We start from the raw sequence: 25,719 nt of genomic DNA, 5'->3' as shown, positions 1-25,719 counted from the left end.
ACTCAGAATCATAGAATCACAGAATCACAGAATCACTAGGTTGGAAAAGACCCACCGGATCATCGAGTCCAACCATTCCTATCAAACACTAAACCATGCCCCTCAGCACCTCATCCACCCATCCCTTAAACACCTCCAGGGAAGGTGACTCAACCACCTCCCTGGGCAGCCTGTTCCAGTGACCAATGACCCTTTCCATGAAGATTTTGTTTCTGATGTCCAGCCTGAACCTCCCCTGGCAGAGCTTGAGGCCATTCCCTCTTGTCCTGTCCCCTGTCACTTGGGAGAAGAGGCCAGCACCCTCCTCTCCACAACCTCCATTCAGGTAGTTGTAGAGAGCAATGAGGTCTCCCTTCAGCCTCCTCTTCTCCAGGTTCCTCAGCCACTCCTCTTATTCTCCAGCCTCCTCACCAGCTTTGTTGCTCTTCTCTGGACTAGCTCCAGAGCCTCAACATCCTTCTTGCAGTGACTCGTGTGACTGCGTCCTTCTAACAGGGGAAATGGCATTTTCATGGTGATTGCCTAGGTTTATTGGCAGTCAGGCACCTCACACTGAGTAATAGCTAGGGGGCTGCTCACGGTCTCTCAGTCTCGTCACTTCACAGAATCACAGAATAACCAGGTTGGAAGAGACCCACCAGATCATCGAGTCCAACCGTTCCTATCAAACACTAAACCATGTCCCTCAGCACCTCGTCCACCCATGCCTTAAACCCCTCCAGGGAAGGTGACTCAACCACCTCCCTGGGCAGCCTGTTCCAGTGCCCAATGACCCTTTCTGTAAAGAATTTTTTCCTAATGTCCAGCCTAAATCTCCCCTGGCGGAGCTTGAGGCCATTCCCTCCTGTCCTGTCCCCTGTCACTTGGGAGAAGAGGCCAGCACCCTCCTCTCTACAACCTCCTTTCAGGTAGTTGTAGAGAGCAATGAGGTCACCCCTCAGCCTCCTCTTCTCCAGCCTAAACAACCCCCTAAACTTAATAGCCTTTAGCCTCTGATTTTCCCATTCTTCAAGAAACAATTCAGCTAGGCTCTCCCACCCTTCAGCCCATGCCACCCGGGGCACAGTCTGCAGTTAGGCCACAACAAGTTTTAAGAAAAAACAAACGCATTCAAAAGAGTGCAAGGCTTCAAATACGTGGCCAGGTAAAGGAAACCTGGAATCCATCAGTTGCTGTTCCCTGATTGCCCTTTTTGAGGAGAAAACTTGCTGATTGTAAACAAAGTAATCACATACAAAGTGACCTATAAATAGCTGCAAGCATTGCCTTTAAAAGATAAGCCCCTTCACCAGCTTTATCCTCCCTCAAGCTGCAGCTCGCACTGAAGCTGCTGCTGCCTGGCCGTGCCTGTGTCCCCACGGCTGTGAGACACCGTGGGGTGAACTCCACAAAGCTCCACTGCAGGTGTGAAGAGAGGACCCGTCCAGCCCTCATAGTAGCTTAAGTTTTTAAGAACCACTTCCCTCTGAGGAATAACCAATACTGATGCCACATGGAAGATGGGATTGTAACTTCACTGCACCCATCCCAGCGGTAACAGGAACAAATCTGGCTTTGGTTTGCCACGAGGGCTTTAAAACATATTTTGATAGTAGTACTACAGCACAGGAATTATCCTATTACAGTGAAGAGATTACTTGATGTTCCTGCTGCTGCCAGCTATTGCAAGAGTAATGACCCAGATTCCTTATGGACAGCCAGCAGACAAACTAGTTGCAACCACATGCACCTGTTTGCTCTCCTATAACTAAATGCCTTCAGATTCAATGAGTTTTCTGCGTAGCTACTCCAGCAGGTTAGTCAGAGGTTTCTATTCTACCAGTGATCTGGACTGGGGAAAAAAAAGCTGTCAGAGTATTCCCCATATCCGTGCACCTATGGTAATTTCTTTATGTAAAGGAGGAGTCAGTGGAGGCCAGTTACCTGCCACGATCAGCAGCCTGGACAAAGGGGAAACACAAGAGCCTTTCATATCATGACTATTTCCCTCATGCTTGTTTAAGCTTTTGATACAGCAGCAGAGCTTCCTCGAGTCTGACTAGTGACCTCTTTGTAGAAGTGCATGTTACACTTGACCCACCACCCCCTGGGAAGTCTGTCCTGTTCTTGAAGAGGAAAAACGAGAACAGCGAGTGTGAAGTCGCTTAGTCAGAGGGGCACTGAATGCGTTTCCAGAGGACCTCTAACAAATGCAAAATATTGAATGGAGTTTTACTAACAGGACAAAACATAGAGCAAGAGAGAGAAAGAAGGTGGATGGAAACACCTCAGTTCTGTTTATCCCTTCAGATGAAAGTCTTTACCACTCTTTTCTGAATTTTCTGAACAATCCTGCCCTGAAGACCTAGGATGCACCTAGACGCACAGAGATACCTGCTGAATGCAGTCTATGTTCAGTGCACAGGCTCCCTAGAAAGCACACGAGGATCCAAACCAGCATACTCATCTCAGTATTTAGAATCACTTCCAGCTAGGGAACAGGACAGGCTGACCATGGATGTGACAGAAAAAAAAAATCCTGAGAACAGATATAGTCCTTTCCCCTCCAAGGTAAATGATTTTACCATTCCTCACTCCACTGAACACAGGGTTTTTGGTCCCAGCAACACTGCATGTCCTTGTGCACAGCAAGCCAGCTTCAACAGCAGGAGGGAGAAGGAAAGTCTCCACTCCAAATACCCTCTGCTTTTAGCAGTTACATCACTCTTCTGGGAAGCAGAACATGAATTGTCTAAGAAGGCAGAGAGCTGAACCTGGGAGCTGAATTAACCAAACCCACACCAACTTCAAGGCCAGCAGTTTCACAGAAAGCAGTGGTGGTCTGCAGGTATCCTCTTAAGGAGCAGGCTAGCAGCACCTGGCTTAATTTTTAATTAATGACTAATCTTGCTAGATGTCACAAACATCGGTTGCAACACAGAACACGGTCTCTCCCTGCCAAAATAACTGATGAACTAGACTCCTTCCTACTTCAACCCTGACATGGCATGTTTGGAAACCACTGCCCTAAACAACTATTAAAAAAAATGTTCCAGAAAAGTGGACTCAGCTAGAGATTTACCAGATCTAACATTTGCTTTTGTAAGGGCCTTGCTCTTTCCTGGTCAGGTTAGGTAGGGTCTGTGGACTACTGGATGGAGCATCTCAGGAGCCTCTCATGAAGCAGTGTTCAGTTCTTCGACACAGACCTGTCCACTGCTGCCATGCCATAATGGGACATGCAAAAGCACAACTCCAGATGTTTGGGGAGCATTTTGGTTAGTAGGAGAGTGCCCAAAGAACAGAGGTACTTGGGAAGTCAGGCAGCCACTGAGACGACATTTTTTAGTCACAAATTTAGATTCAGGTACCTAAGTTATCCCTATGTCTTGCCCTTGAGGTATATTATCCTTTATTTCATCTAGTCCCTGATATTTAAACACTTAAGACATGGGCACAGAAGAAATCAAAAGACTGCCTGTTACTCCTCTGGTGTGATTCAAAACTCCTCCCGGGAAGTTCTGTGCACCATGAGGAAGGAACCTGACCAGCAGAAGTGATGCCCTTACCAGCCAAGTAGGAGAGTTCAATGCATATTTAACGCTGGCCTTTGTCAGAGGTGAGAGCACCAGAGGCTGCACATCAGCTTGCACATCATTAGAGGCTTTCTGCTTGTTTACACAAGATAAACGATTGCAAAGTAGTCTGAGCGAGTCCGTCTGTGATTTCCTCAGGTATGCCACTGCCCAAACTGCTTGGCCAGACTGTCATTTGGCAGGGATCTTGCTGTCTAAATCAGGGATACACAATGGCTGGACAACAGCTGCATTTTGCCAGATCTCAAGGACTAATCCAAAAAGCCTCCAACAAGGGTTGCAGCCAAAAGCACATGTGGACAATGAGACATCTGGACGAGCAGAGCTCTGCGCTCATCCCGATGAGCAGTGCTCCTCATTGTCTTGTCTTAAAACTGTCACAACTCTATCCAAAGGGGAATTGGCTTAGAGTACTAGTGTTAAACTATAAGTAATTTAATGTAAAATTAATCCCTCATTTAAACTCCAATCCCTCCAAGCCCCTACTTGCAAGCCTTCCATCCTTTTACCTCTAGTCCTTTTTATTAAAAGGCAGCATATCTCTGAGAACCGCAGCTCATTTCGATCTCCAGATATACAAACATCACTATAAGCCATTTTGCAAGTCATAAATGAAGAACTGGTGGATTTTATCAAAAACAAACACATGTACACATACACACACATGCTCACGCACTAAACAAAACAGAGAAAACACAGCGGGGGGACAGGAATGCCAATCTCTGAGTTAAAAGGCCATTTGAGGCCTTAGAAAGTTCACTTTGTTCCTTGTTAACAGTTAATAAAATTTTATCCCTAGCTATAACTAGGTAAAAATAACTTTTGCGTTCAATCACATCGTTTAAGGAAACAATACTCCAGTGTCATAATTAGCTTAAATCAAGCATGAATGAGAAATACAATAAAAATAACAACTTGTACAATATCATCACGTTATTATAATCATGTGCAATTCCATTAAAAAAGGCAGAGCAATTTGATAGAAAATTTTGTCTACAAATTCATGCATCTTTACCTTATGTAGGGAAATATACTGAAGGGAGAAATCCGGGGAAATTCTCGCACAGTGATTTCTGCCCATTCATTTCAAGCATAAAATGTTAAAACATCAGAATTTTCATTAAATAGAAAATCTCAGAAAAAATCCCAATCAGAACTTTCAAGGCTGAATTAAATCTAAAAATTACACCCAGAAGCAAAGAACTTTTCATTTGCTTTGTTGACTGAGTCTTTAGGAACAGGATTTTCCCTCCATCTTGATGACTAGAAATGTGATTTTTAATGAAACTGTGGTTTTCACGACCATATGATTCCTGGAACTGCAGCTTTACGGAAAAGGTATTAAGTATCACAAGTCCAGATAAAATGAGTGTTGCTTGTACTTAATCCCTCATATTGGGAAATCCTAGTTTGTGGGATTTTGCCTTTTTTCTTCCTTTCTTTCATAAAACGACACTTCTGTATTTTTGAGTCTATCGGAATCCCTCAGGCAAGGGACAGTAAGATGGCAAGCAGAGGACACAGGGCTGTCCCCAGGGTGCAGCCACTTTGATTTTCACCTGGAGGAACCACTCTGACAATTGTAACTTTCCAAAAAAATCCAAGAGCCCTGTAGCTTCAGAAAGACTCCCTTCCACGGCACACCTCTTCCTAAGGGTGAATGAAGGTGTTCAAGAGCCCTCATCTCTTGTGACCCCACCAACTGGGTGGCCAAGGGCACAAGAGGGGGAGGCTTTAAATTTTGGTGCGGTTGTGCATGTGCCTGCCCAGCGTTAGCTACCTGGTCCTTTTCCACCTGAGTCAGCCCTTCACAAGCCACGGGGCAGTGGGTGAGAGCCGCAGTGGGCGCAACACCCAAGCAGCGCTTTGTCTGACAGCCACTTCTGCCTCCGTAAATTGTCCCCTACTGTCCACAGCGCCACCCGCTTCCAAGTGACTCGTTACTCCGTTGTCCTCCCCCTTCACCTCCGTTTTGCAGCCTTCAAGGGAACCCCCTCCCACCCAAACTGTGACATTTGCATTTGAAATGGAAGGATGCTGGGGCAGCATCTGGATATGCTACCTCCCAACCTGGTTTTGAGCCACTGCTGGTGACATGTAACTGCTCTGCAGGCAAAACCTCACGTGGCTGACGCATGTAAGGCACACAGAGAAATGGGCACATACACCATGTGGCAGCCTTTGTCTCTCAAAGCCCCCTGGCACCACCTCTCGCACACCATCCTAGGGCTGTGCACTGCAGCAAGGTGGCCCTAGTCCATGCCCCACATGCCACCAGCAACAGCAGCAAAGATCAGGCAGGTGGCAACCCTGGCTAAGGGTCCCACTCCTCTGCCTGACACATTTTTCTGTGTTGACCGTCTGGCACAGGCGCCCTGGCAGCAGGAGGTTGTAGCAGGGTGGGCATTGGTCTCTTCTCCAAAGTGATAGGTGATAGGAGAAGAGCGAACAGCCTCAAGTTGCACCAGGAGAGGTTCAAACTGGACATTAGGAGATATTTCTTCACCAAAAGGGTTCTCGGGCACTGGCAGAGGCTGCCCAGGGAGGTCATAGAATCATCCTGTCTGGATGCATTTAAAAGACGGGGAGACGAAGTGCTTAGGGATATGATTTAGTATTGGACAGGTATGGTTGGACTCGATGATCTCAAAGGTCTTTTCCATCCAAGTGATTCTATGGTTCTATGAGAGCAGCTGCTGAGGGCATAGTTGCCTGTAATGGTCTTGTCCTCTGAGAGACAGTAAATAAAATAGCTGCAGGCCACAATGGGGTGGCACATGCTCCTTCTCAGTGCTCCCGTACCACACAGAGGTGCTGAGCCTCACCAATCAAACACGACTCACGGAGATTATTTTGCTGAGTGAAATTATTCGCTACCATGGAAACGAGTGAAAATGAGTAAATTATTCCACTGAAATACCTATTTAACAAGTTAGTTACTTGCAATGAACTTCTTATTCTCTTCCTCCCCGCAGTCAGATTTCCTGAAACGCCAAATACTCATCTTCCCTTTGAAAAAGAGACAGTGGAGGCCTTCTGGCAATTTACATTTATTAAAAATCTCTATCTTTGTCTTCATCTAGTAACATAGCTTGGATCACCCAGGTATCTTCTGACTAAACCCCTGAAAACACAGTGTCCAAGACTTTGGGAACACTCTGTATTTGACTAGCGCCAAGTGGAATGTATTACTAGATTACACATATGATCTTTGTTATCTGGGATGTTTAGCATTTGGCACAGGACCGCTGCAAGATAACATGCCAGAATCACTTACTGTGTGTTGGAAGAAGGAAGAGCAGCCTCTCCATGAATGGCACAACACTGCTTCCATGTACAGAACAGGAAAAAACAACATGGGAACTGTGAAATCCTCAGTTTTCACACGTAATTTCTTCAACCATAAAAGCCACATCATAAAATTAGGGAGGGGGAACTTTCTAGACACTTCCTTTTCAGGTTCTTTAAAGATTTTTTTCATAAAACCTTTTTAAAATTATGCTGGGTCTTTTTTCAAAACAGCCTCTGCTTCTAGCTTGCACCAAAATAATATCATAAGCACGCTTCACACTGTAATAAAGAGTAGTTTCATTACTGATATTTAACACCTTTAGTGTGTCGAGACACATATCTATAAATGGTCACACAGACTCAGAAACAGTAAAATTGTATTATTAAGTTTAAGCATGTAAAAATATCACTTCCAAAGATCTGGTGAGGAATGCATTAGGGAAGGGGAAGCTGCCAGTGACTGCAGCACAGAATTTGGCTGTGCCTGTGAAATATCCAAGATGCGAGCAGAAGTCTGCCAACATACAGCAGAAACCATTGGTAGCTTGAGCTTTGTCACATGTGAATATTGTTCTGAGGACCAGCAAAACAAAGGCTGAAAATTTGGCTTGAAACAAGTCTTTATTAGTCTATATCAATTATTTTGAGTTGACAAGACCTGATGCTTAAATCCAGACATCAGATATTTCTGTTTCAAGCCCACAATTTGCATTGCATGAAGTATGTAATTAAGTTGTGTTATGCAGTTTTCATTAAAGGACACCAAGAAAAATTAAGAGGAAAACTACATTGCAGAACAGGCCCTGGGCCAAATATAATTAATCTGAATCCTTTGCTGATTTCATACACGTTAATGGAGTTAACAATAAAACTTATTTTTCCTGCATCTGAGTACCAGCCAAGAAAAATATCAAAAGCTTAGTTTTCCAGTGTATTTCTAGGATAACTCTGCTCAGAGTGCTTCCAAAGAGGACATCTGATGATATGAAACAGTCCTTTCATGCCTATTCATCACTATTTTGTCAGGAAAGAGAAACTGTACTGACAGGTGGATGAGAACATGAGGTAACAAATAGGCTGCACATTTTTATCTCTTGGAAGTAAGGGCTCAAATTCCACTATACTATCTTCACTATTTACTATGTTCCTCTGCTGCCTGCAATTACAGTGGAGTGAGGCAGGGATTACAGCGTGGTTGCACATCTGTGCACCACTGTGCCATACAGCCACCCTGTAATTCTTCTGAAGGCTAAATATCTTGTAACTACTGTTATATGACTGACAGAGCAAGGCAAGATTTGTAAGGAAGGCTTAACTTTCATTAAACCAAATGATATAGCTGGAGAAAAAGTAGTCAAGCTTTTAAGCACAACAAAACTTTCAGATTTGCTTCTCTTTCAGGGCTGAAGAAGAGGACGATGACACAAACAAGCATCTGATTTTTTCAGCTACATCATCTCGCTTCACTTACATCCTCGTGCTCTCTCAGCTACAACACTACAATTAAAAAAACCTTAATCCTCTGAATGCTAAACTCAGCCAACTCCAGATGTCACAATGGTTTCTTTGAATAAATGCCATCAATAAACTCTAAAAATTCCCAGTCAATCTGTTCAAAGTGAGTGCCACTACATTTTATGAAAGTGCCCTGTATATAAACCAAGGACACCTGACATACTAAGTGGTATAAAAAGTACAAACTGGTTTGTGCTTCTAAGTATTTCCTGCCCTTTTAAACTTTGCACTTGTTCATTAATTTCAACAAATACTGACGTGAGCCAGCTGCTGAGGTGAGAGGATTCATATAAATCCCTCACAGATGTTTGCTAACTTCAGATAGGAGCTTTATTATCTACAAGTCATTAATCAACCATTAACAAGCAAGTGTTATGGAGTCCTAGTATAAAATTAAGGTTCACTGCCAGAGTAGAAAAATGGATTTTGCAGGCTGGCTGTGTCCACAAGAAGGAGAACTAATTGCTGAGACAGGTCTGAGATTAAACATTTGGTGGAGATTTGAAAACATGAGAAGTCATTTTGTTGCTCATCAGCTCGCCTTGAGAGAAAGCACTTCGCAAGAGTTAAGCATTTACACAGCAAAGCAAGTGGAAAGTTCAAACTCATCCATCAGTTTGGTGATGAAGAGGAACGTGTTTCACACAGTCAAACAAGGAAGTCAGGCACACGTGAGAATTAACTGCTCCAGTGGATAATAGCAAACTCCATCCAAAGTGCTACCTCCAACTGACAAACTTTGAAGCTACAAAATCACATGGTCTGGCTCCGGGGCCCTCAAGACTTCACCTGATACCTCTCACTACAGCCAAGATTTAAGTTCTAAACAACAGGAGCAGCTAAACTGTTGCATGCCACAGGCAGAGGACAGACATGAACAAGGCAGCATCCATCAGCTGTGAAATTGGCAGTGTCTACCAGGCAGGCACAGCACTGTCCATACTGCACAGCAAGGCAACATCGTCCCCTCTTCAGTCTTCCCCACCACAAAGTTTCTGCCAACTGGCCTTAAGAAAAAAAACCTTCCATGCACCAGATAAAGAAGTAATTCTGATGTGGGCTACACAAGCAAGACATATTCACACTTAAGAAAGCATAATACTCTTAGGTAAAAATACTCATGCTTAATATTATCTCACTCAGTGCCTCTCCATCTATGTGCAATTTCTGATACTTAAGGAGCAGGCAATAAAAGAAACAAACAAAAAAAAATGTGGAATTGAAGAAACACATTCACGTCTGAACCTCAGCAGCCAAATGACACCATCACAGAATCAAAGAATTGTCTGGGTTGGAAAAGACCATTAAGGTCATTGAGTCCAACCATAAACCTAACACTGTCAAGTCCAACAGTAAACCATGCCACAAAGAAGACTGAAATATAAGCATTGAACATAGATTGTTCCTTTAATATTGAGAATCAAGTCTTAAGACAGCTTGAAAGGAAGACATTATGGAGATTAAGTGCATAAACTGCAGGAAACCCTGAAGCCCAATGGCTGAGAGATCCCATCTCATGTCTCCTGTATTCTCCAGTTGTTGCTACTCCCCATAGAACAGTCTGTCTCCAATACTACAGCCTCATTTATGAACGTCGCACTGATGCCCAAAAGGTGGTATCACAGTTATGAACACAGCTACAAACACAACGAAGAAATAGTAGCAAATGAAGAATAAATATGGAGCACAGACAACCTAAACAAATTCGCTGTTCTCATGAAGAGGTTACAAAATACCCATTCATCTTATTTTAAAGACCTGGAAATGAAGTCAAAGAGAGGCCACAGAAGAAATTTTACAGACAGAACCAGAACACGTTGCTGGCTCTCAGTCCCAGGCTCAGGCCACTAGACTACACAAAAAGGTGCAAACGCCTTTAGGAATTCATTTCTAAGTTTCCTCTTTTATGTTATAGCCAGCAAAAAGACCTGCAAGTAGTTTCAACTCATTTTCCTTTCCTATTTTGCAACTCTGATGTTTTCATAGAATACTTTCATAGGTTTCTGAAATACTGTGGAATTCACCGTAATGACAAATACGAAACCAAGTATTAGTTAGATCAAACACAAAAAAACTTTCCAAAGCTCACATACTGATGACTTAACACACCGCAGAGTAGGCAAAAATATTCCTTACAAAGCCATACTTTAATTTCCCTCAGTAATGTTTCTTCATAAAAAGCTCTACACAGCTGGAAGCATTAACAGTCTACCAGATGGTTCCCTTCTCGATAAACACTTAGGTTTTGTAAGTTTAAAGTCTAATGAACTGTAGTGCAGGAAGATGAAAGTTACGTATGCAGAGTGGTTCAAACGGCAGGTCAGGGCTCGGGCTGGACAGTGGACCAGCTCCACAAAAACTCCTGTTTCTATGGTAGCTTTATGTTGGGGAATAGAGGGGAGAGTAATGGCTGATCCTGGCAGAAGATGAAAACAAAAAATGCTGAATGCTTCTCTTCCCCACACACATAACCCTGCAAGCTGCTAATGCTGCACAGGAGAAGGCTGTGACCACCAGATCTTGGCCCGCAGCATTGTCCTAAACCAGCAGGTGCTTCCAGAGCCCAGAGAGCCTGTACCAAGCAGCAGCCCATAACAGAAATTTAGCTCAAATTAAATTGTACAATCCCCCGATAACCACTACTCAGTTATGCCCGGCACTGCATATGCATACAAGGCAAAAAGTGGGAAACACTCATCATCATCTCTGCATGCCATCTCCCCAGCAGGTCAACATAGCCAGCCACAAATTAATTAGAACTGAGAAGCTCAGATGTTGCATGCCTGGTTGCAAACTGGGGAGCAGCTCTGCTTTCCCAGTTGGGTATAAGCAGCTCAGTGTGGCAGCACTGGTGAAACATCCTCTAGGAGATCAGCTGGCGTTTGGGCAGGTGTATCACATCTTTCAGCAGACTTTGTAGTTGTGCAGCTACTGAGCAGCCTGGGCTGTGATTGACAACCTGGTGTGGACTACAGCTCAAAAACATTTCAAGTTTTGGTCCGAGGAACTATAAAACAGTACAGCCAGCAAAACTCACTGACTCACCTTGAGACCGATCGAGATCTGTTAAGTGCTTTGACAAAGATCAAAGATGGTGCAGACTGGCGTCTTTGGGCCAAACTCTTCATTTTCTGATCGGGAAGACAAACAAAATAAAATCATAGGTGAGATTCAGAACAATAATTGCATGCATAAAGACTCCAGTTTCAGACTATAGGAAAAAAGGCTGAGTTATGGCCATCAGGAACCCTGGGAGGTGGGAGGGACAAAAAAAGGAGTACAACCAGAAAGGCAGTGATAAAGAAAAGCTGATAATTAGTGTCTATACACAGATACCTGTCTATACACAGATACTGCAAATATTAAGTAAACACCCAGAGCTTGTCCCCAACCACTGTTTTTTTTCCAGATCTTTTGAGATGAGGGCATTTTCCTTCCCTACTCATCTAGCTGGAACATTACGTCCTGTCTCTCAGTAGGCAATAATGACATTTTTTTCATTCCTGATTATGTATGGGGCAAAACAAGAAACTGACAGGCAAGGCAATTCTTAGCACAGAAGTAAGAAGGGAACGGGCAAACATTGAGACATTCAGAGACAAAGTATGAAGCAGGGGAAAAAAAAGACAAATCACAGGGAAGAGATGAAAATGCCACTATCTGTCAGGGTCATGGATACCCATTGAGTGAAGTTGGATTCGACAAGAAGACTACTTAGCATATAAAAAACACTGCTTTCCCCAGAGGTAGAAATTTTCAAAAGCACCCACAGGAGACAAAAACATACATTTCTATGAACACAAATGTATTCACCACTGTATCCTCTCCCTTCTTCAGCCAGAAACAGGACTAAAGAGTCCTGGCCCCAACTTTGGAGCTGCTCTCTAGAACCGGTTGTGCAGGCTTCTGCCAAGGTGCATGACCTCCCCTCTCACTGACCCTCACCAGAAGGGTGGTTGTTACATTATTTAGCTCAAATATTTTTCAGAATAAACTGGTGAACAAAAGGACCAGTGATGAACTCCTCCTGAGACCCTGACAGGACAGTATCCGATGCTGGAGCGGTCCCATACACCAGTCTGGTAACTGCTGAAAGCCCACAAACAGGTGAACCTGTGACAGTCACGAAGTCTCTGTTCTCAGCTAATCCCCAAACAAGCCTTTCTTCCCTTACACTAAAAATAACCACTGACTACCAGGAATAGATATGCTAGGGAACAACTGATTCTTCTGCCAATGTATGTGCTGGATGTGGCGCACGTTTTGTTTGGGCAGGTGCACAGTGTGCTCTCCTTGGAGAAATGAAACTCTACAGTACTTTGTGCTTTATTTGCTCTTGACAAGTGTATTTCTTCTACTCATTGCAGTGCATTTGTTACTGTGTCATTTTTTGGTTCCCCCTTTATTTATGAAGTTGTCAGATACTCAGTTACAGCTATTGTGCAGCAATTGTTGTAAATTCAACTGTGTCATTTCAATTAATCTTGAAAAACTATCCCTTCCTCCCTCTTTTTTTCATCAAAAAAATAACCTTCTCAAGACTGATAAGTTAAGCTTGGGAACATTTAGATGTCTTCTATCCTATCAGAAAATAACTGGATAATAACTTAGTAGAATATTAACAACATAAATACCCATTTTTGATAGTTTTGAGCAAAAAAAGAAAGAAAACACTTGGCTAAATTTTTTCCAGTGAATGAAATCAGTTTGTCTTACTGCTAGAAAATCTGAGAAGCTGTTAGCATTTTTTAAAGTAGCGTATCTACAAATATGAAGGGAAAAAGAGACATACATGACAATGCAGTCTAACATCCTGCAGAAGATAAGCCACAGACTTCCCCCTGGAGTTAATATAAAGCACCAATTCCCAAACTGAAATTTACTGAAAGTTTGATTACTGGGCAGGGTGTGGTTAAAACTAGAGCATCTCAGCTCCAGGAAATGCAGTTGAGGGTTACTTATCTTAAATCCTTTGGTTTCTCAGGTGTGAAAAGGAAGCCACTGAAAAAAAAATGGAGCATTTTAAAACATCTCTCAGTTATGGCAATTTTTTCATGGTTGGGTTAGCAGCACTGAACAGTGCCTATGGTAGCTGAGATTCCAGTCTTGACTTAAATATGTGAGAACCAATGTAAAGATTAGGACTACAGCAAGTTTAATATGAGCTCAAATGACTGGCAAAGAGTCACAGAATAATTCAGGTTAGAGTGGATTCCAAGGGACCTCTGGTCCAGCCTCTCTGGACCTGCTGAAAGCAAAGCCCGTTCGAGCAGGCTGCTCCAGTCCATCTCCAGTCCAGGTCTGTGTTATCTCCAAGGAGGAGATTCCACAGCCTCTCCAGGCAACATTTTAATACAGCTATTAAGCAAAGCTTAACAAAAAAAAGAAGAGTCTTAAAACATAAAAAGACCACTGATGAGATTTGGAAAAGGAAAATTCTCACAGCAAAAGCAAAGTGAGCCAGGTCAGCTGTATGCAAATGAAAACATTACACAGAGACATTGATTACAGACAGAAGAGGGGGGTGTTTTTATGTCGCAGCATACAAAGTCTGAAAAAAATAAAATAAGTGACCATCATGATCACTTGAATTGATTTACTCTGAGAAGGAAGAGGACAAATTCGTTTTTGGCTAAGCTGGACCCAGATGCCTGTTCTCCTCAGTTTCACTGCATTTACATGTGCGAAGATGTCACCCTGGCAATGCGGAGGAGAGGAGATACATCCTGGACAGCTGTGGTGAGAGCAGATGTTTCGGAGCAAAAGAAGATGCAGTGACCAATTATCGAAGCGTGGGACAGAGAAGCATTTCTCAACATGTGTCCCACATCACAGCCTCCCATTTTTATCACGTAAATATTAGAAAGGGCAACACAGAGAGAAATCCTCATACTTGCTGGCTGAGTCACACCCATGTGAACTCTATCGTAAAATCAGTATCCGTAATGAATGCACTGTGTGCCAGATGCAAAGATGATAATCTTGTATCAGTCAGGACAAACTAGAGTTATTTTTTGCCTTCTTCACGTTCAAAAGCTTGAGCTCCTGCCCGCCTCCAACTCCGATTTAGCTTCATACTTTCTGCATTTCTGGTGGTGGTTGTCTTGACTGTTTTTTTAACAAAAATAAAAAAGTTTTGCTTTTTCAGTTGTTGGACTGGTGGTACACATTAGTATTTGGCTAATTTCTCTTTTGTTATAAACAGATATAAGGCTACAGATTTCAAAAGACTGAATTTCCACCAGATAACAATCAGACCTACACTCGGGAACACTGTTTTGTAAACTGTGATGGTAGGTGGTTTACGAGCAGATCAGCCCACCATGCTGAGGACAGTAACCTTGCAAATCATCACTGAAAATATGCTGTCTCCCCTCAGGAATCAGAACCCCTACGGATTACAGGATTACAGTAAAACTTTCACAAGAATCTCACAAGTCCTCAGCTGGAGGAAAAATCTATTTTTGACTGCATTCAACTAATTTTGCCTTGCAGTTGAAGTGGATAATGGTATTATATGGAATTCATGTAAAATTGCAGAGTTATGATATTAATTCCCATTCTGTGAAAAAGGTAACATACAGCAGCATCTGCATGAAGTCTTCAAAAACACTGGAACTGAAGATCAAGCACTCTCCTGTACTTTGTGTTCATCACTTACTACCTCAAGCATAGAAAGAGAATAGCAGAGCCTGAATAAATAAAGAATGCATGAAAAAAATGATGGCATTTCCGATCTATTTTGTGATGACAAATAACCTAAGTAATAGATACAGAGTGTTTATAATATTTTACAAGCATCTAGAGATGTGAAATTCTGTGCAATACGTGGATAGCCTGCTGCAGCTATTGCAAAGGTGTAGGAAGTCAGAGCGGGTAGGATAACATGGGGTGTGTGCTGTGATTCTCTGGGAGTACAGAGCCCACGCTGCCACCTTTTAGTGCCTGATTGATCCGATAGTCAGACACATGCAAGAGGATTCCTCTCACCCAGCCTCAGACTTCCACACGTGAGCTCTTTGCACTCTGATATAAAAATAGACAACAGAGAGAAAAGGACACATTTACCGCATGGTTCATCTTGTCCTAGAAGCGCTGATTTCTTTCACTAACTGTAAAAGAGAACTGAGATGACCAAGAAAATTGAGTTATTCAGCTCTGTCCCCCGCTTGCTATCTGAGCAAAGGGCAGGGAACAGACTGTGAGCTCAGTAACACAGGGAACAATTGACTTCTCAGAGAGTGTCTTGAGATTGGGATGGGAAAATGACATTACCTGATGTCTGTTTAAGAGATTGATATACAAAATAGTTGAAAAATGTATTCAGCTCCTGATTGACAGGTGAATGCAGGAGAAATGCCTCCTCAGCAATGTGCAGACACCCTTGCAAAAGCCTCCCCAGAGATGAAAGGATTTCAGGCCCCTGATTTACAGGCTGGCTCCAGAAGTGGGTCAAGGCTAGGACATCTGCCTGGGTCATTTAACTGGGTGACAGGGACAACACTCAAATATACCAATACCTTGAGCTGAGGATTGCACTCAAGTGGCTAAACCCTCCCTCTCACGACTTCATTTTTATAATAAAAGGAAGTCTGATTTTAATGAAGTCTACTCTTTAGAAGCGTCTAAGTTAGTAACTGTGAGGGACTTCACCCATGCAAACTCTGTTCTTGTTGTCTAAGCAACAAAACCTAACTGTGGCACACATTTCTGGTTTAACTAGACATTTTTGGTTTTGCCAAAGTTCAACTATCTGCCTGCTAATCAAAAAATCAAAACAGTTCTCAGCACCTGGCAGTTAACTTTCCACGACAACTCTTTCCACTGGGCTACTTACAAAAGGCGATAAATAATTTTTTCCTACCTGCCATAATCCAGTATTTGTTAGACTTACAGCATACGTTTGTCTAAAAATACCAAAAATAACAAGAATCTTGTATACGTTTGTAAAACAAGAAATGGCCCTATACTGACCTATAACATTCCTGAGTCCTTATAAACAGGATGAGAAGATGACTGATTTCAAACTGCTGGCTTGGGCAGCAGAGATGTCTAGGTCCTGCAGAAAGCCCCTTTACTATAAAGGTAGAGCAGAATGACAAAACTATGTGCTTTGGTATATGCTGGCAGAATATTGGTACTCACAAGGACTTCCCTGAAAAGGAAGACAGTTTTGGATGGATAACCAAGGAGAAAACAATTTCAGGGGCACACGAGGAAAGAGCTCTCAGCACAGTGGAAGCAAAACCACATCATCATGGAAAGCAAAGCCAGAGAGAGACTAAAGGCCATCTCAGAGTAGAGAGAAAAATGGATGAAAGAAACTAAGAGCAAATTATGTTCTACCAACTACCTCCCACAGGATACAAATCTTTGAAAGCACTGATATGGATGTCCTCCAAAGATCTCACTCATCTATATCAAAAGATGGAGATCACAGAATGGTTTTAATTGGAAGGGACTTTAAAGATCATCTAATTCCAACCCCACTGCCATGGGCAGGGACACCTCGTTGCAGTGCCTCACCACCCTCACTGTGAAGAATTTCTTCCTAATGTCTAATCTAAATCTTCCCCCTTCCGATTTATAGCCCTTCCCCCTCACCCTATCATTACACACCATTGTAAATGTGGAACACTACTAAAAATGTTGAGGAGGGGAGCCTGTGGGTCCTACTGTCAGCTGCACTGCACCCACAGGGCTCAGACCAGCAGCTCTGGTTGTGGTGCTCTTGCTGAAGCCCAGTGTTTCCTTCCAAGGAAACAATTCTGCCCCAGTTTCTGTACAGCAAGGCTTCCCGAGGAGCAGTTTATAGATGATAGAGAGGAGATTCCTCCCACTCCACATGTATACTTCAAGCAGCATTAAGTGAACAGGTAGTAATTTGATATATGTAGTTTTTGAGTATCATAGAATCATAGAATCATGGAATAACCAGGTTGGAAGAGACCCACCGGATCATCGAGTCCAACCATTCCTATCAAACACTAAACCATGCCCCTCAGCACCTCGTCCACCCGTGCCTTAAACACCTCCAGGGAAGGTGACTCAACCACCTCCCTGGGCAGCCTGTTCCAGTGCCCAATGACCCTTTCTGTGGAGAATTTTTTCCTAATGTCCAGCCTAAATCTCCCCTGGTGGAGCTTGAGGCCATTCCCTCTTGTCCTGTCCCCTGTCACTTGGGAGAAGAGGCCAGCACCCTCCTCTCTACAACCTCTTTCAGGTAGTTGTAGAGAGCAATGAGGTCTCCCCTCAGCCTCCTCTTCAGATCCCAAATAACCTGCCAAGTCCCTCTCTTTCCTACTGCTACCACGAGGGACAAAAAAACCCCCAAAACTAAACAAAACAAGGAAACTCAAGAATTAGAACACATTGTTTTATGCATCATTTTCAGGTTTTCTCACAGACAGAGGAAGGATTGCTAATGTTGACTTTTAATTAAAGCAGCTTCAGGAGGTGCATCATAACAGTAAGTTATCGTAAGCCAGCACAGCCTGGCAAGGTGGTTCCAACTTGAAGACCAACTATGCAGATGACTTCATTAAAACAGGGGCTTTTCCAGCCCTCATCAGAGATAAAATGGCTACAGGTTATCTCTGAAGGATGATGGGGATTGTCCATCACTTTGCTGAACAGTGCCAGAAATGTGCCTGGACAGAGAAGATTCCCAGAACTACCAGGTGTGATTTCAGAAGAAGCCTGCCAGACCCTGAGCCAGGATTGTAGTAAACAGGACAGAGACTTGCAGAAGGAAAAAATCTCTGCATAAGGAGCTTAAATTAAAAAACATATCTATAAGCACGTGAGATCAGAGTATAACCAAATATAATGACAAATACATAATTCATCTTTGCTTATAAGTAATTATAAGTAAAGGGATAAAGACTATGTATGGCTTCCTTTATGCTTCTGATGTCATTAATTTGCTTAATTTTAACCACTTAGTACATTGCTGGGGAACACTATGACTCTCCTTCCCCTGCCAGTAAACTGTTGGTATATTTGTGATCAGAATCACAAAGAAACACATTTTCATAGTGTCTCAAACTGCAAGTCTCAAACCGCAAATACTATTTTGCTTAGTGTGCAAAATGGTTAAGTTTTTGAACGCATTGTTTGAGTAAATATTAAAAATTGCTGAGCTTCCAAAACATTCTAAGTAGTTACTTGAAAACTTCAAGGAGGCAGCAAAAAATCCTAAGTGACTCCTTGTGTTACTAAATATTGTCTTGTATCAAATATTCAGGATCGGTTGGAATCTAGCCCTTCTAACAAGAGAGAAGTGAAATACTTATAAATATGGTTAAATGACCGCAGCTGCTACTGCTGACACAGTTACACTGGCAAAAAAAATGTCTCTGCTGCATAGTTTGTTTTGATAAATTTATAGAAATAAGCTCTATCAGTATAATCACTCTTACTGATGTTACTTCAGTCCACTTCAGAGTTGCATCAATTTACTGGTATTCGTTATTAAACTAAGCAGTCAGTACAAAACTTCCCTGTAGGTCAGTCACACATAGTCCAGTCACTCCAGTAAGTCCAGTAAGGCGGCAATCTGGCCCAGAATTTTCACAAAGCATTAACTAAAACACTGCACTTCCATGTCACCTTTTAGTAGGGTATCTTGAATGCCTTTAAGCACTTAACAGAGGGAACCTCCCAGTGTCTGTGAGGTAGGTTAGCAGTTCAAACTACTTTGCACATCAAGAAAAGGAAAGGAAAGGAAATGTTTCTAGGAAAATAGCTTAAACAGTCATACAAAATACATGAAAAAACGTCCTGGACAATTTGCGTCTCTTGTCCTACGATGTGATCATGCACGCGATCCTTCAGCCAAGCGGAAGGTGAAGTAGGAGTTCAGATAACCACAGAACAGTGTAGCAAATCTCAGATAAATAAATTAAATTTGAGAAAGGTAGAGGGACAAAGGTTCAGTGGTCAGTTAGCATCCCATATTTGGGGTATTTCATAGAATCATAGAATAACCAGCTTGGAAGAGACCCACATGATCATCGAGTCCAACCATTCCTATCAAACACTAAACCATATCCCTCAGCACCTCGTCCACCCGTGCCTTAAACACCTCCAGGGAAGTGAATCAACCACCTCCCTGGGCAGCCTCTTCCAGTGCCCAATGACCCTTTCTGTGAAGAATTTTTTCCTAATGTCCAGCCTAAACCTCCCCTGGTGGAGCTTGAGGCCATTCCCTCTTGTCCTGTCCCCTGTCACTTGGGAGGCAGTAAACTTGTGCCAGGCAGTAAAAAAGTTGATGTTAAATATGTATTTGCAACAGAATCATTCAGCTTGACAAGCTGTGTCGCCAGTATCAAACCTAATTTCTTGCCAACACATTCTTCATTTAAATGTATGTAACCAATACAAGCAGTACAACCTCCCTGGTAGTGAGAAAGGTTTTCTGTATTGTAAAAAAAATATTATGTTTCTAGCACTATGTGGAAAACAAAGCAGAAGTATACATAAAGTCCACAGGACCCAAGTACTGAAAAAAAAATAGTCAAACTGCCACTGAGATCCAGCTTCAGGCAAAATTAGTACTAGCCCACTGCTGCACAAGCATAAAGGTAGGAATCTTCTTCCCCAGACAGAGACAAAGAGATGGCGTGCCAGTAGTCTCAAGGGAGCTCCGCGACCGTGGACGAGCAGCTGAGCGGTTGGCTGGATGTTGGTGGCTGCCTGCGTTGGCTGTGCATGGTATGCAAAGCTGCCATATGCTGCATCGCCCAGCCAGGGTCTCAAGCTGCTTCTCCACAGGAGCATTTCCATCTGTACCCTCGTCGTATCTGCCTCCACGCTGAGGAATTCCAAAAGGGCTGCCAAGATCCGTAAAGAGTAGTATCCCCACTCCTTTGTCAGTGTTGGCAAAAACAAGGTCTGCGTTCCTTCGACTGTGGGCTCCTTGGAGCAGGAATAGGAAACACACGTGCTACTATTAACATTTGTCCTCAGAATGCTGAATCATGAAGTAGAACTTGATAGGGAAAAATGTTCACCCTCACAGTACCTCAGCATCCCTCCTCATTTCAGGTGTGTGCTTGGCATCAGGGCTGTGCCAGGCTGGAAGATACACGATACTCTATCTTCAGAAAAAATGAAAAAAAAAAGAAAAATGAAAAGAAAAAACAAGGCTTCACATCTCAAATTAGATCGCAGTACTTGGAGAGGTTGTATATCTACTCCATCACTTTTTCAAGGCAGGCAGTAGAAGGTACTCCATCACTTTGTGTAGATGTATCACGCTCCCTTTTCGCAAACAAATCAGGTACTAACCGCAGAAAAATGTAGTAGAAATCTTGTCCAAACATTCTCCAGGCAACCATTTCACCCTTGGCAGCAGCTGCCATGAGAAGAGGTCCCCCAGGCTGGAGTTTTGTGTGCCTTGGTGGGACACAGCACACCTGGACACATTCCATGGAACTGAAAAGCATCGTTCCCTAGGCTGAAGAGATGCTTCGGCAGGAGGAGAGGGACCAGGTCCCCTCTTTGCACCACTGTGCCATGGCCAACAAAGCCCCAGCCACCGCTAGCAGCAGGACTGGACACAAGCTCAGCCTCTGCTACCACCCATCCTAAATTCATGTCATCAGCTGGACAGATTTAGTAAAGGACACTGTAACCTGGCTGGCGCTTCTAATCCTACCAGCCTGTGTGGCAATCAGTAGTATCGTGCACCTCTAAAGGCAGTGCAGGGATTTAAACGTCATTGCAAGGCAAAATTCGTAAGGTAGGAAGGCAAGAGGACTGCTTTGGGTAGAAAAATACTACGGCACTTGCTAAACCAAACAAAAAAAAAAAGAGTTCCTGTTCCACAAAGCGGGAAGAATGTGGTTTTTACAGCACACTCGTTACAGCTAAGTATAAGGCAGAAACAAATACTTGGCTGTAAGCAGAAGTGAGCATTTTCCACTCGATTGTGTCAGATGCTGAAAAGCAATTTGGGGCATCAAACATTTTACAACCGGTTTGGAAGAGGTGGTGATGCTCTTCTGCTATCAGCTGTGATACACTCGGAGAGCGCCAGGCGCTTCTTTGGGAAGATGCTTAGATTTCTCTTGTACAAAGCACGTGCGGGAGCAGTCAGCAAACTCCTCATCTCTAGCAAACCCCTCATCTCCAGCAAACCCCTCATCTCCAGCAAACCCCTCACCTCTAGCAAACCCCTCATCTCTAGCAAACCCCTCACCTCTAGCAAACCCCTCAACTCTAGAAAATCCCTCATCTCTAGCAAACCCCTCACCTCTAGCAAACCCCTCATCTCTAGCAAACCCCTCACCTCTAGCAAACCCCTCATCTCTAGCAAACCCCTCACCTCTAGCAAACCCCTCAACTCTAGAAAATCCCTCATCTCTAGCAAACCCCTCACCTCTAGCAAACCCCTCATCTCTAGCAAACCCCTCACCTCTAGCAAACCCCTCATCTCTAGCAAACCCCTCACCTCTAGCAAACCCCTCAACTCTAGAAAATCCCTCATCTCTAGCAAACCCCTCACCTCTAGCAAACCCCCCACCTCTAGCAAACCCCTCATCTCCAGCAAACCCCTCACCTCTAGCAAACCCCTCATCTCCAGCAAACCCCTCATCTCCAGCAAACCCCCCACCTCTAGCAAACCCCTCATCTCCAGCAAACCCCTCACCTCTAGCAAACCCCTCATCTCCAGCAAACCCCTCATCTCCAGCAAACCCCTCACCTCTAGCAAACCCCTCAACTCTAGAAAATCCCTCATCTCTAGCAAACCCCTCACCTCTAGCAAACCCCCCACCTCTAGCAAACCCCTCATCTCCAGCAAACCCCTCACCTCTAGCAAACCCCTCACCTCTAGCAAACCCCTCACCTCTAGCAAACCCCTCATCTCCAGCAAACCCCTCATCTCCAGCAAACCCCTCACCTCTAGCAAACCCCTCATCTCCAGCAAACCCCTCACCTCTAGCAAACCCCTCATCTCCAGCAAACCCCTCACCTCTAGCACACCCCTCACCTCTAGCACACCCCTCCCTCCCTCCCCGCAGACACACACGGGTGGAAAGAACTCTCTTAGATCCCTCGGATAATCATTCCGCAAACCTCCCGTCGGCGCCCTCTGATACCCCCCCAGCAAAACCTCCACCCACCCACCCAGCAAAGCCCCTTTTCAGCTCTCTCCAGCACATCCCTGCAGCTCACCGGGGGAGCCACGCAGCAAAGCCTTCAGCCGACCCTCCCCCGTCTGCGGGGGACACCTCTCCCCCGGGACCCTCAGCCACCCCCCCTGGCTCCCGGGACATCCTTGCGGCAGCGCCCCGGGCTCGTCCACGCCACCGAGCCTCCCGCTCCCCGGGGCAGCGATGCCCTTCCCGCGGACACCCCCTGCCCCAGCACCCCCGGCAGCTCCCGCCGGTCCCGCAGCCGCAGGACCCGGGGTTTTGTGGCTTGAGAAGGGGGTTCCCCGCGGGGGCGGGGGGCAGCCCTCACCTTCTTGCTGTCGGCGGCGGCGAAGCCCCTGCTCTCGCCGCTCACCGAGGACGAGCGGCTCGGGCCGAGGTGCTCCTGTTGCGGGGACATCACGTCCATGCGGCCCCGCGCCGCCGCCGCCGCCGCCCTCCCGCCGCGGGGACCCGCGCGCCCGCCGCCGCCCGCACCATGGACAGGGCGCGCCGCGCCACGCCCCCCCCGCGGCCACGCCCCCTACTCAGGCCACGCCCACCCCCTCAGGCCACGCCCACAAGGCCGCGCCCCGTACACACACCGCATCCCTGACCACGCCCCCTTGACCACGCCCCCGACCCGACCCCAACGGCCGCGCTGCGGTTCGCTGGAGGGGCGAGCAATGCGCATGCGCACACGCCGGTCCGGGGGAGGGGAGGGGGGCGCGCGCCTTCGCCTGCGCGCGCTCAGTCATGGAGTCACGTGGTTGGGAAAGAGGTTTGAGGGCATCGAGCCCAACCGTACCAGTCCAGTACAAACCCGTATCCCTAAGCACCTCATCCACCCGTCTTTTAAACACTTCCAGGGATGGTGACTCAGACACCTCCCTGGGCAGCCTTTGCCAGTGCCCGAGAACCCTTTTGTTGAAGGAATTTTCCCTATGGAATCATAGAATCACCAGGTTGGAAAAGACCCACAGGATCATCGAGTCCAACCGTTCCTGTCAAACACTAAAACGTGTCCCTCAGCACCTCATCCACCAGTCCCTTAAACACCTTGGGAAGGTGCCAGTGTGTTAAGCACGATAAAAACCCTCTATGGGATGCGTTCATGCCCTACTGAGTTTTTAGTCTAATGCACTGCTAAGATCTCCTTGTTTTACTCATGAGCAGAGAGCAGTCGTTGCGTCATTGACAGCAGAGTACAAGACAAAAGGGCAGGTGCACACATTTTTATAGCATCAAGGCCAAAGGCAGAAGAAAATAATACCGTCTTCATTTAATTCAAGGCAAACTGAAATAAAGAAGTTGTATTTGCTCACTTCAACTAGGTACTCACACATAGAATCATAGAATCATCAGGTTGGAAAACACCCACCGGATCATCGAGTCCAACCATTCCTATCAAACACTAAACCATGCCCCTCAGCACCTTGTCCATCCGTCCCTTAAACACCTCCAGGGAGGGGGACTCAACCACCTCCCTGAGCAGCCTCTTCCAGTGCCCAATGACTCATTCTGTGAAAAAGGTTTTGCTAATGTCCAGCCTAAATCTCCCCTGGCGGAGCTTGAGGCCATTCCCTCTTGTCCTGTCCCCTGTCACTTGGGAGAAGAGGCCAGCACCCTCCTCTCTACAACCTCCTTTCAGGTAGTTGTAGAGAGCAATGAGGTCACTCCTCAGCCTCCTCTTCTCCAGGCTAAACAACCCCAGCAGCTCTCTCAGCCGCTCCTCATAAGGCCTGTTCTCCAGCCCCCTCACCAGCTTTGTTGCTCTTCTCTGGACTCGCTGCAGAGCCTCAACATCCTTCTTGTGGTGAGGGGCCCAGAACTGAACACATCTGAACCTATGCTGATGCAGCTTGAGGCCATTCCCTCTCACCCTATCGCTTGTTTCTTGGTGAAGACACCAGCACCCACCTGGCTGCAATCTCCTTTCAGGGAGTTGTAGACAGCAATAAGGTTTCCCCTCAGCCTTCTCTTCTCACAGCTAAACAACCCCAGTTCCCTCCACCACCTCTCACAGCACTTGTTCTCCAATCCCTTCACCAGCTTCATTCTCCTGTTCTGGGCTTGCTTCAACACCTCACTGTCTTTCTTGTATTGAGAGGCCCAAAACTAAACACAGGATTTGACATGCAAAAACAAGGGTATAATCACTTATCTGGTCCTGCTGGCCACACTATTTCTCATACAAGCTAGGATGCTGCTGGCCTTCTTGGCCACCTGGGCACACTGCTGGCTCACGTTTAGTCAGCTGTCAACCAACACCCGCAGGTCCTTCTCTGCCAGGCAGCTTTCCAGCCACTCTTCCCCAAGCCTGTAACGCTGTATAGGGTTGTTCTGTCCCAGCTGCAGGACTCTGCATTTGGCCTTGTTGAACCTCGTCCCATTGGTCTCAGCCCATCGATCCAGCCTGTTCAGATCCCTCTGTAGAGCTTCCCTACCCTCAAGAAGAGGGATAGGGATATGCCAGGTTAGGAAAGGAAAGGGAAAGCAAGGGATAGGAGGAGAGGAAATCACAGAACCACAGGATGCCCTTGAGTTGGAAGAGACCCACAAGAATCATCAAGTCCAAAGGCCTCAAGTTGCACCAGGGGAGGTTTAGACGGCATTAAGAAACATTCCTCATGGAAAGGGCTGACAAGCACTGAAGGAAGCTTCCCAGAGAAGTGATGGAGTCACCATCCCCAGAGCAATTTAAAAGCCTTTTGGATGTGGCGCTTAGGTATATGGTTTAGTAGTGGACTTGGCATTGTTAGGTTTATTGTTGGACTTGATGAACTTAAAGGTCTTGTCTAACCTCAGTGGTTCTGATCAGAGGGTTGGAGCACATCTGCTATGAGAACAGGCTGAGAGAGTTGAAGTTGTTCAGCCTGGAGAAGAGAAGGCTCCACGGACACCTTATAATGGCCTTCCAGCACCTGAAGGGGGCCTCCAAGAAAGCTGGGGAGGGATTTTTTTTACAAGGGCATGTAGTGATAGGATGAGGGGGAATGGCTTTAAGTTGGAGCAGAGAAGATTTAGATTAGACATGAGGACGAAATTCTTCACGCTGAGGGCGGTGAGGCACTGGCATAGGTTGCCCAGGGAAGCTGTGGCTGCCCCATCCCTGGAGGTGTTCAAGGACAGGTTGGATGGGGACTTGAGCAGCCTGATCTGATGGAAGGTGTCTCTGCCTATTGCAGGGGGGTTGGAAC

General features: G+C 45.2%; 1 protein-coding gene across 1 annotated transcript in view; it reads right to left on the bottom strand.

Annotated features, from left to right (window-relative positions):
- Positions 1-23,041, bottom strand: part of ARHGAP20 (Rho GTPase activating protein 20) — a 69,531-nt gene extending 46,490 nt beyond the window's left edge. Inside the window, 2 exon segments of the mRNA XM_069883474.1 lie at positions 11,427-11,512; positions 22,851-23,041. Coding sequence (XP_069739575.1) covers positions 11,427-11,512; positions 22,851-22,949 — 185 coding nt within the window. The 5' untranslated portion in view covers positions 22,950-23,041.
- Positions 23,042-25,719: the final 2,678 nt, after the last annotated feature.

This window comes from Phaenicophaeus curvirostris, chromosome 1, assembly GCF_032191515.1.
Source record: "Phaenicophaeus curvirostris isolate KB17595 chromosome 1, BPBGC_Pcur_1.0, whole genome shotgun sequence".
Taxonomy (NCBI): domain Eukaryota; kingdom Metazoa; phylum Chordata; class Aves; order Cuculiformes; family Cuculidae; genus Phaenicophaeus; species Phaenicophaeus curvirostris.
This window is presented reverse-complemented; position numbering and strand designations above follow the sequence as displayed.